Consider the following 12,005-nt stretch of genomic DNA (forward strand, 5'->3'; position numbering starts at 1 on the left):
GAAGATGGGGGAGGAGGAGGGAAGATGAGGGAGGAGGAGGGAAGATGAGGGAGGAGGAGGGAAGAGGAGAAGGGAAGACGAGGGAGAGGGAGGAGGAGGGAAGATGAGGAAGAGGAGGGAAGATGAGGGAGGAGGATAAGGCCTGGAGGGGCCTGAGGACAGATGGACACCAGAATGTCCCAGGTGGCCCTCAGAGGCATGGGGTTTTGCAAGACGGGCCTGGGGCACAGCTGGCTCTGCACTTGAGCCCACTCTTCCCCTTTGGGGGCTCAGTCACCCCATCACAGAGTGGAGCAGGGCTGACAACAGCAAAAGCATGTGTGTGGTTTGCCTACCTCTCAGGATGGTCCCAGGTTCAAAGACAATGCTATGTATGCAAAACACCCCTTACCAGATGTGCGTGTGCAATCTTAGGGCCCCACAGCCTCTCTCTTCTCGAAGAGAGTCAAGCATAGTGCTGAAGAGGCTGAAGATCTATCACGCAGGATATGGATGAGAAAGAAAGGAAAGCAGACACACTCTCTGACCCGGGGCTGGTCTTGAGGACTAAGGGTCCTCACCTGGCAGCACACATCCATCACCCGCCCCCACAGCGGGGGTGGGGGAGAGGCACACTGTCCCCCGGGAGGTTCCACCCAAAACAAAAAATCTGGCCTCACATGCTGGGGTGGGAGGTAGTAGGCGTCTCCTTGGAGATCTCCGTGAATCATAGCAAATGGGCGAGTCATCGTCCTCCAAGAATCCTTGGGGGTGATGGTAGCCTCGGGGCCTCTCAAAGTCGACGTTTCTGCCTGGGTATCTGCTGTAGTAGCCATAGTTTTGCCTGGCGGTCAGAGAAGAGGGCAGTAAGGTTCTAGGTAACAAGCTCTGTCACTCAACCCTGCCAGACTGACATCCATGCTCCTCTCCCCACCTCCTCCCTTGGACACAGTAGGACTGGCTGAGGACAAGGCTGGCTTCAGTTTCATGGAAGATTCCAGATGGAGAGCAAGGGCCATTATAGGAAGGTTGAGGACTGGAGGCCTGTGCTGAAGGATGTGCTGGCAGTTTTGATCCCTCAGCTCCAGGGCAAACGTGGATCACAGATGTCCTGTGAGCCAGTCTCTCACCCACTCATTTCCTCCCTGAGCGCCCCTCTCCTGAGCGCCTTCCCTCTGTCAGGTACTGGGCACCAGGGACACCAAGATGCATGAAGCATGAGCCCCACCTTCAATGGGCTTAGCAAATGCCACGAGCACACAGAAATCGAATGCAAGCTGGAAAGAGCCAGTGCTGGAAGAGAGGAACTCATATGGTTCCATGAGGTTTTCTTTCTGCAGGGTGGGAGAGGGATTTCAATTCCAGTCACGGAAATAAAAAGGCCCTTGAGAGGGGGGATGAGGCCAGCAGATGGAGTGAGGGCATCCAAGCAGGGGCCACAGCGTGAACAAAAGCTCTAGAGAAGGGAACACAAGTTCATTTGGCTCCGAGTCGGTGGTTTCAGAAGTCAGGCATTTGAAGGAGACACAGGGAAGAGCCGCGGGAGCAGAGGGTGAGGGTCAGGCTGTGACTCAGATGCCAGAAGCCACCTCAATGCCATTCCACTTCCACTTCACTGGGCCCTTGGTCACAGTGAGGTGTGGTTCAGAGAAGAGGGCGGAGGGTGATTTTCATCCGCCTGCGCCGCCTGCTCTGCTTCCTAAAGCAGAGTGCTCATTCTAATTACAAACATTCTTTCTGCAGGACAGAAGCCAGATGGACCCCTCTGCTGAGTGACCCCTTGTTTCTTCATCTCCCCAAGAGACCCCTTGAAGTGGCAGGAGGCAGGTGCTGTGCATGAGGACCTGGCCGAGCTCCAGGCTGGCCAAGCCGCTGTGCACACAGAGTCCTGGGGCCACCAGAGCTCCAAGTGTTAATTCAGCAAAAACTGATCTCTCCAAAGACAGGGGGTGGTGGAAAGGCATTAACCCAGCCATGAAGCAGGCCCAGCTCCCATTTCCCAAGCTTTCGCTAAAAGGCCTCAGAGGCCCTTAGTGGAAATAAGCAACAGATCTGAAAGAATAGTCCCCATCCTGCCTCTCTGTGGCTCTCTTTCTCCAGCTCCACTCTCCCTCTGGCCTGGAGTTTCTGCTCCTGTTTTGCTTTTTAGGGGAAGCCCAGTGCAGCTGCCGGTGTCCCTGGCTTCCTGAGCAGGCAGAGCACCAGGGCAGGACGGCCTCCTGCTCTCCACAGGAGCCAGAGCAGCTCACCTGCTCCAGGTGGGTGAGCTGTCATCCTCATAGCACTCCTCGCTACTGAAATACTCCTGCTCCCCCAAGCAGCGGGGGTCCCTGAAATAGCCACGTATCTCTGGGTCTTCCCGGCAAATAGTTGGGAGCTGCTCATCTCCTGAGTCGGACCTGCAGTTGGGAGAGAGGATCTGAGAACCTGGGCAGGCGGCAGATAATTCCTGCTGCAGCCGCACCTCTGCATGCGGCCAGCAACCCTGCCTGGATGCTCCTGGCTTCTCCCAGCATGTACCTGCCTCAGGCAGCACTGGACTGCTCAGGCTTCTGGCAACAGCACTGTGTGTGTGTCTGTGTGTGTGGTGTGCCTGCATGCCAGGATAGGGTCTCTCTCAGTGCCCTGCACAATGTTGGTGTCAAACCATTGTGTCCAGAGGCCTTGGAGCCAAAGGAATAGGTGCAATTTGGAGAACAGAACAAAAAAAAATGGACCTACGATGCTGCAAACAGTGGTCGGCGGCCCTGGGAAAAAGACCTGGGTTCCCAGGGCATCTGCTCTCATCCCTCCCTCTCCTTCTAGTCCACCAGCTCCAGCCCAGTGTGACTTCAAAACCTGGAACAAAGGAGCTTCTTGGCCACTGACCTCTGCTATATCAAATCAGGAAGGTCAAGTGAGTTCTGGATACAGTGCCACAGGGGAAACTGTCACAGAACATGTCCACCATGTTTCCACAGGCTGCCCTGCCCCAGGAATGTGGTAAGTCTCCCTGAAACCCGGCTCATGCTGGCTTCAGCCCTCAGAAAAGGCTTTGGTGAAGTCAATCCTCTCTCCAAAGGAAGGATGGTGCTTCCTCCGACTTCTCCACTTTCTTGCACCCAGCTCGGGCCCACGTGGCTCCCGACTTCACTTGATAACACGACACCGGAAGACCTATCCTCCCCTGGTCCCCAACAAAATGAGCATTCTGCCCACGATTCAACTCAGGTCAATACGTGTGGAGTGGAATATACTAACATATCTCGAGGGCTTCAGGGAAAATGACAAGATCCCATTCCTGACCTTCAGGAGGTTGGGGTCATGCTGCAAAGCATCCACAAGAAGCCTGACCCCAGAGAGCAGCTGCAGCTGCCAGCCACACAGGCTGAGGCCCCCATAAGTGCACACTGGATAGTCCTATGCCATCGTGAGGCCTGCAGGAGCCAGCCCATGGGGTGCACCTTGTGTGTGGACACCCGTCCTTGGATGGCAACAGTCGATGGAGATATGGATCTGAAGGTGCCTTTGCTTAGAAGCAACAACCTTTGACCTCTGAGTCCCCAGCCATGAATTATGATAACCTTTAAAAGGCTGGCCTGAAGAAGTGTTTCTCATTCTTCAGCACTCAGAGAGGCCAGATGGTAACATACCATCACGGTATTTAACACGAAAACAGGTAATGAGCACATACCTAATGTAAGTTTCATAATAGCGGGTTCTATCCAGGAAAGGCATAACATGGGAAGGAGGGAGAAAATAAAAGTTAATTTCCAACCAAATTTACAATGCAAACATCAGGCTACCTCCTAGAGAAGGGGTTAGCAAATTATGATTCGCCATCCACATGGGGGCTGCCACCTGGGCTTCTATGACCCATGGGCTATAAATGGTTTTCATAGTTATAAAGGATTGAAAAAAAAAAAAAATCCCAAGACAAAAAATATCTCATCATATGTAAATATATGAAGTTCAAATTTCAGTCATCATAAGAGAAATGTTACTGGGACACAGCCACACCATTCACTTACATATTTCACACTGCAGCGGCACAGCTGAGAAGCTGCAAGACCGTATGGTCCTCAAAGCCTAAAATATTGACTCACTAACCCTTTAGAGAAACAATTCACTGACCCCTGTTGCACAGTATGTGAGCACAACTGAGAGGCGGGTTTTGTGGCTGCTGTTTTAAGGCCCCTCGGCGCCCCCATGCAGGATGTAGGATGGCACGTGGCCCTTATCCTTTAGGTTCATCACGTGGAGAGTGTCAGAAGCGGCAATGAACTGGGGGGCACTCACAGATCCTGACACAAACGCCTACGGGGAACCTCCTCCATGCCCCAGAGCACAGAGGACAGACGCGCCTTGCTCCTTGGGACTAGACGCAACACGGGCGGACACCACACGAGCAAGTGCAAACACACCGTCAAGGTTACCTTTTCACACTGGACCTTCTCTGAGGCTCCCGGTCATGCTTGTGGGAAGAATGATGCCCATTTTCAGACACATGCTCAAGGTTCCCAATGCTGGGCCGCTTTCCATGGGCAGCTTTGGACATATTGGCATTATTGAGATTGGCATTTGTTGAGGTGGGAACTTGCTTTCCTATGGAATTATGGTTATGATGGTTATGACACACCGAATTTCCTGCTGGAGGAAACAGCGGTTTCTCAGTATCACTTGCAGGTGGAATTGAAGGCCTTTGGACATGCAGGGGACGGTGGGTGGTATTGGTCTGCTGAAGGGAATCTCTCCTATCACTATTAACATGATTGACATGGTTTCCAAGCAGGGCACCATTTCTCTGCAAAATAATGGGAGACAACACCAGGTAATTTAACAAGTATTTGATGCAGACTAGCTATGTTAGGTAACTTTTTCTACATGAAAAACAAATTCTAGGCAAGTTCCGTAGGATTCCTGGAGAACAATCTGAGTGTCTCAATGATCAGGGTGAATGTGGCTGTGTGGCAGTTGGTCCCCCCGAGATGAGGAAGGTTACCGATTTCCTGAGCTGGGGAGCAAGCTGTCGGCTGTCACTCGAGTGTGCTCTTCCGGTTGCTCCAAGTTGGGGTGACTTATACCCAGCTGGGCTGGCTGGTGGCCCCAAGGTTGGGCATGCTCTCTGGGCTGGGGGACTGAAAGCCAGCTGGTGGATCAAAGAGCTGGCCCCATAAGAAGGGTAGCGTGGGCAGCTGCCAGAAGGACCCAGGACCAGGATGCTCATCCACATGGCCAGTGGCTGTGGCCGAGCTCCTCAGAAGCAGGCACTGAGGGGATGGTGGGTAAACTCAGGGAAAGAGCTGGCCTGGCCCTAGAAAAGGTGCTGATGCACGGGGAGGGTCTGTAGGAGGGGGAAGGTGTGGTCTGAAAGCCCCTCTAGACCCTGGGGCTGGGCAGCATTCTCCAGACTCTTCTGTGGATCATTAACTGCCCAAACTGGAGTCCTGCCCTGCTATTTCCAGGTGGCCAGTGTGTAGCTAGGCGTGGAATAATTACTTTGAACACATCATCTTCTTCTTCTCGTTTTGTTTCCTCAGGCTCGTCATCTTGCAAATCACACGATATAGCACGCCGGATTTCTGGCCCAATGTCATGCAGTGTCCTTAATCCCGCCTAGATCAATGGAAATGGCAGAACAGGTTAGACCATACATGGGCCCTGGGGCCAGCCTGGGTCCTGGCTTTGCTCCTTCCTGATTCAGCGGTGGGGAGGAAGGCTTCCCCAAAAGCCAATCCAGGGCACTGACTGATGTCACTGAAGGCAGTCTAAGGGTTGCTGGTATGGTCAGGCATCCAGATGGTCAAGAAGGTCCTAGGTAGGATGCCTGAGGTCTGCAACGCAGTAACTTCCTTTGCAAATAGCCCCCCTTCCAAGGAACACTGCCTGGTTACTAGTGCTAGGGTCTGCCAGGCCAAGAGCTTATGCCCCTGTCTCAATGACAGTCTTCAGTAGGCTCGCCTACAAGAGCCCAATCTCTCCAAGCCCAGAGCAGGGCAAGGAGCACAGCCTGGCCGATCTAAAGGGAGGGTGATATGGACTCCCTGGATGCATCTAGGATGAGGAAGCCTAGGTGTAGGTACCAGAGGCACAGGCAGACCAATCAGCCCTCAGGCCACTGGTTCTGCTAAAAAGCCATGGAACGAGTGAGTGACACAACACACTGCAACCACCAGCACACTCGGACCACGACGGAGCAGACTGACACGCACACAGACCCAGCCACTGTGGTCATCAGGATGCCCTGGCCTGTAGCCTGTGTGCAGGCTGAGAACTCACCAACAGGGGGTCCGCTTTTTGAAGATCACAACAAATTGAAAGTAGCTCATCAGCCTTTGCAGACAGTGCAAGACCCACCAGAAGACCCCACTGGGAGACCCCTCCGGGCCCCTCACAAACACTCTGCATCTTCCCTGGGGCCCTCACAACTGCCTTCCTCACTGTGGTCCCTGCTATGTTGGGACAGGGCCCAGGAGAAGCCCTTCAATTGTTCACAGCTTCATTAGGGAAGCATTCCAAGATGCTTATGCACGGTGCATGGAGGAAGGTACTGCTCCAGCTCTGAGAGAATTATGTTTTGACCACCAATTTGAAGAAAAACAGTATGCTGAGTTGAAGACTAATAGGGACTGCATGGCAACTTTAACCTTTTCCACCAAAAGACCTGCAACTGAACGAGGCATGTCCTCTCTGCCCTGGGTCTAGGGTCCTGTATCCAGGCAGCCCCTCCTCACTCACTGGCAGTCTGCCCACAGCTCCGTAGCCATAAAGGCCTGGAGAACAGCTAAGACACTGGCTGCGCAGCAAATGCTTCGACCTCAGGGTGGTTTGCAAAGGAAAACTGGGCTAAGTGGTGGGTCCTCATGGGAGGAGACCGCTTCCCTGTCCTTCCTCCACAACACCTGGTAGCATGTGGGCAGCTGTGGCAGGGACAGAGAGGCATGATGACCATCCCTGAGACATACACGTAGTAAAAGAGATACCCAGCAGTGGTGCAGGGAGGAGGAGGGGACAGTGGCCGCAGTCTGGCCAGATCCATCAGGGCTGGGTCCCCCTGGTCTGGGGACGCTCAAAACTGGTCCCATGCACTTGCCAATGCCAGTGCTGGTGATGTTAATTTAGAATGTAAAGTCACACAGGAACTTCCCGAGACGCCCTTATAAAAATAGCCTGGTGCATAAAAGCACCCAGCCTTTGAGACAATTCTGCTAAAAATGGTGCCAGGTTGGGTTTGATTTGAGCCATTCTGTGAAGACAGAGCAGCAGATCTTTCCATTTAGTGAATTCTGAAGGTGAAAGAAGAGCCAGGAACGAAAGCTTTAAGCTTCCTGGCTAGGAATGCTGAGATCTTATAGGGGACAGACAGTCATGTCCCACGTCAAACCAAGACAGTTCTTGGGGTGGTCAGTGAGGCTGCTTCTCGCTCTCCTGTCCCTCTGATCACAGGCTCAGGATGCATGTGTGTATGCTTGTGCATACACGTACATGCATTCACACACACACACACACTTTCCCTCTCTCAGGATCCCCAAATTCAGCACATCTGAGCCTGGGAGGTCATTTGGTTCTGAGGTTGACCCACCTGCCATTCTCATGGAAACATCAAGAAGACAACTGTAATGTTACCTTGGTAAAAGCTCTTACACAGCACAGCTGCAGGAATGTGAAGAAAGGTCATGCCCAGCAGTACTCAACAGCCTGCATTTCATTCAGAGCTTCCTAGGGTAAATTATTGAGGGATGATGAGCTAAGCAAGGGTTTCACTTCTGATTTTGGATCAACTGGGAAGAAAAGTCTGTTACATATCTAAGGCTCCCAAACAAAAAGACAAGGTTTGAGACACTTGCTGCTGCTTCCACAAAATAAACATAGGTTATAATGCACTCAAGTCAACACCCCCAAGTAAATTTGGTACATTAATCCATATTACAAGGCAGTAAAGGCCAGGAATGCTCCCAAGTTTAAACAACATATAATCCTATTTACTGTCATTCAACTGATTGGACTAGGTCTGATTAAAAGAAATAGAAAACTATTTATTTGGATAATTTTTAACATCATCCTCTGTTGACGGGTTGACATTTCACTGAAATACACATATAACATAATTGCATAATAGAAACAAAAACTGTCTCCAGCACATCTTCAGTGATACACAAGATTAGGATTCAGTCGACAAGATAGTGCAATGAACAGACATAGGACAGAGAATTTGTTTGCAACATAAATCACGGAGAAGGTTGAAAGGTGGCCCAAGTTGCCACTTCCAAAGACAAATAATGACAACATATTTATTAAAGAGACATTAGAGGAGGAGAGAAAGCATCGCTCTTCCCAGACACAGAAGCAGAGAGTCAGAAATCATGATTATATTCTGCTTGTTCCAGGCAGGGAAAAACACACCTCGTAAGAGTCAGGGACTGACTCTACTTTTTCACATGTGATCTGGGGAGGGCCAGGTCAGGCTGTCCCCCACAACTGGGAGTGAGGGAAACAGATGTTCCCAAACTAGAATTGACATGAAGCTTAAGCACAGCACCCTGAATTTATTACATATCACAAAACATGGTAATGAAGTTTTTCTAGCACACATATCAAGCTAAAAGGTAGCTTAGGCTGCTCCCAAAATTCCATAGGCACAAGTTCCAGTCCCCAGAAATACAGAAAACTATCTTAGACTCTTGAAAAAATTACTTTTCCACAGCCCTAAAAAAAAGAACATTTTTTTCCTTGGGATAAACACTTTACAATCAGTAAAATTATCTATTCTTTCATATTTCATATCTGTGTCTACCTCTATCAGCAAAATACTATTTTCATTTGAAAAGTGGTCATTAGCACTTAAACCAACACAATTAAAGCCATATAAAGTCACTCCATTAACATCACAGCAGGAATATGGTTTTGAAGAAACACAGAATTGCTATAAAATATAAACATTATTGACTTATTTTAAGATGTCCAATCTTATAAAATATTAAACAGAATCAAGCCTAGTTTCTGGTTGATTTTAAAATGCTAGATGTTATCGTAAATATTTTTTAAAAAAGAAATGTTGGCGCTTTGCCTGTAGACTGCTGCTTAAAATTTTAGACACCATTTAGTTGGAATTTCATAGATACTCTATTGAATGATTAAGTTACCAAAAAAACTAAAATGTCTCTAAACACTTCTGAATAGCATAACATGATGATATTTTGACATCAAATATGAACACCCATTTACCTTCCTTTCTCCTGCCCACTTTTAGGGTTAAGTTTCTCCTGCCTAGATGCATTTGCAATGCTTTTGCTGCCTGTGTCCCTAAGCTAGCTCTATCAGACACACCAGCCATCTGCCAGCCCTCAGCAAGCATGCACAAGTGCCTGAAGCCCTGTCCTGGACCTACGCTGTAGCAGTGGAGAAAAGAGATGCATGTCTCTAGTCAGGACTGGGCCAGGCCATTCATCTTCAGGGTACAAGCACCAGGCTTTCAGACTCCAGCCAAAGAACCGTGCCTGGCAGAGCCTGTTCCCCATCACAGGCAGGCTGCACTCAGCCTAGGCTGGCCCTGTACACAGTCATCTCGCTGGTGACAAGTTCTGGTTAACCCTTTAGCAGGATTCAGTCTATACCCAATGAGGGGGACCTTTTTAGACTAGTTCCATTCGAAAACAGAATGAGATGAAGTTCTTATGGAATAAACCTGCTCATCTGCAAGCTGCTGTCCGCCTCCTCAGCGCATCACACATGCACACCCCTTATTTTAACACCACTCTCCTCCAGGGAAAATGTGATGGTGGCTTTTGTGTCCCTTGTGAATGGTCCTTGTGTCAGATATAAAGGGTTGGAATCCTGGCGCTCTGTTAGTAATCCACAGTGATTCCCTCACTGAAAAGTCAGGGGTAACATGACCGCCACGAGCTCCCATAGGGGTTGCACTATTCCCATCGCTTGGAAAGATAAAGGAAACTTTAAAGAAATTACCCAAAATATGACCTTTGCCTGCACACAATGTGAGAGCTGTTTCAGTTCCACCTTGATTCTTGGTGCAATCAAGAATCTGATTCTGTTGTAATTTTAACAACCGAATCAGAAAGTCTTGCCAGTTTCCTGATAATAGAGCATTCTGTAAAATTTAGGCTTAGCAGAAGCTGTAAATCACAACTTCTATTCTGATAGCATCTTTATTCCAGTCATTGTGAGGTTACATATGAATATTCCACTAGATTCTGGGAGGAAGGGAGAGCAAAGGTTATTCCCATGTGGTTACATTATGTACCCAAATGAGTCAAAGGCTCAATGAGGACTCTTGGCCTCTAAGCCTGTTCTTCCTGTGACACTGGGCTGCCTCACCTCTCCCAAACTCTCCACCTCGACCACCACCCAGGCCAAGTCACTGCACCTACTGAGAAAGAGTGCTAGATTGGAGTCTGAATCACACACTTACTCACCTATCATCACGACTGTGGAGTGCCACCTGATCAAGGCTAACCCTCTTTTGACTATCCTAGCAGAGCTCTTATATTCCTAAGTCAGCATGGAGATGACAAATGATCACAAGCTATCCCTGAAACGGATCCTGTTTGGCACACATCCTTGGTCCCAATTGTGCACTCAGGGGAGCTGACTTTTAAAAACACTTTTGATCCTGCCCTGACTCAGACCATCACACCTGCAGATCAGCACAGGCAGCAAGACTCGGCCATGCTAGACGAATGAGGACACAGCAGCTCCATGCCTTGGGGAAATGGGCTGAGACTGGGAAGGGGCTGGAGCGGGGAGACCGGTTCCAGTTAGGGCAGTGCCGCTGCACAGGAGCCTCTTTAACAAGGGAGATGATTAAAAGGCTCCAGCACGCTCTGCCTTTAGGGGAACCTGGTAGCATTCCCCCAAAGCAGCAGTTCCCAGGTGTGTTCCAGGGACCTTGGGGCATCCCAAGACACTGTCAGCGGTCCATGAGGTCACTGTGATTTGCATAATATAAGGATGTTCTTAGCCTTGAACACTCTCATCCTCTCGTGAGAGCACAGTGAGGTTTTCAAAGGCCGCCTGATGTGTAATGTCATCACCCTGGCATCTTTGTGCTTGCATACTCTTGTTTTAAAAACTGCTCAGTTTTAATTTCTAAGACAGTAAATATTGACACACAAGGGTCTTCAATAATGTAGAGTATAAAAGGGTCCAAAGACCAAAAAGTTTGATAACTGCTGACCAATCTATCCTCCAACAGGCACTACTACTTTTTCTTCAGATGCAGACTTTTTACACCATCTAGGATTCCTGCTATTCTGTGGACCTTTCTCCATTCTTGGAAGAAATGGCCTTCCTATGGCTTCTCTGAGCCGACCTTTGGGACTTCTCAATGGGTTGCCTTCAGCATGCTTTAGAATGATGTGCCCTTCCAAGTTCCCAAACAGCTGTGTCCCTTAGGTCTAAGGGGTGCCAAGGAGAATAACTCACCTGGTTTCTACCCACCCTGGAACTGTTAGTAAGTCTTAGCCAGCTCCTTCAAACAGATCATCTAATCATGACAGAACTGGGCTGCCAGAGGACACTAGGTGCATGGTACTAAATAATAAGCCACGATAATTACCACCTTTTACTACTATGTCACATCACTTCACTTCTTTTCAGCAACTCTTTCTTCTCAAAGACTTCTGAACGTAATTATTATTTTCAAAGAAGCGAGATCTCCTCACTTTCTGAAAGAGTATAGAATGTAGTACCCAACAGTCCAGTGGATTAATTTTTAATTGGGTTGTTCCACATGTAAGCTAGTTGAGAAGAGCCTGATGTCCAATCTTACCTTTGCTTCCCTAGGATGTATACTGGCCTGCCTCTCATCTTCTATCCAGGAGCTGAAGAGTTTAGCCTATGGATGCTGGTGTTGGGGGTGCCAAGTTTGCTGTGTGTGTCTGTGAAGATTCTAAATAATGAACTTGAGTCGTCTCTCACAACTTTCTCTACACTAGAAGCTACACTTCTCTGCCAACACTTTAAGAGAAATGACAGAGGTGTCTCTGCAGTTTGACTGCAAATCAAGTTTCAGGAAGCCTTCTTTCCCT

General features: G+C 49.2%; 1 protein-coding gene across 4 annotated transcripts in view; it reads right to left on the reverse strand.

Annotated features, from left to right (window-relative positions):
- CACNA1D (calcium voltage-gated channel subunit alpha1 D) overlaps positions 1-12,005 on the reverse strand; it is a 333,155-nt gene that overhangs the window by 7,527 nt on the left and 313,623 nt on the right. For 3 of the 4 annotated variants that reach the window (XM_023189554.2, XM_023189555.2, XM_023189556.1), the window contains 5 exons: positions 5,458-5,574; positions 4,395-4,762; positions 3,653-3,679; positions 2,229-2,378; positions 660-823 (listed from right to left, as the gene is read on the reverse strand). In XM_023189554.2, coding sequence (XP_023045322.1) covers positions 660-823; positions 2,229-2,378; positions 3,653-3,679; positions 4,395-4,762; positions 5,458-5,574 — 826 coding nt within the window. The remainder of the gene's footprint in view (positions 1-659; positions 824-2,228; positions 2,379-3,652; positions 3,680-4,394; positions 4,763-5,457; positions 5,575-12,005) is intronic. The other variant, XM_023189557.2, reaches the window with a different exon arrangement.

The sequence above is a fragment of the Piliocolobus tephrosceles genome, chromosome 2 (assembly GCF_002776525.5).
Source record: "Piliocolobus tephrosceles isolate RC106 chromosome 2, ASM277652v3, whole genome shotgun sequence".
NCBI lineage: Eukaryota > Metazoa > Chordata > Mammalia > Primates > Cercopithecidae > Piliocolobus > Piliocolobus tephrosceles.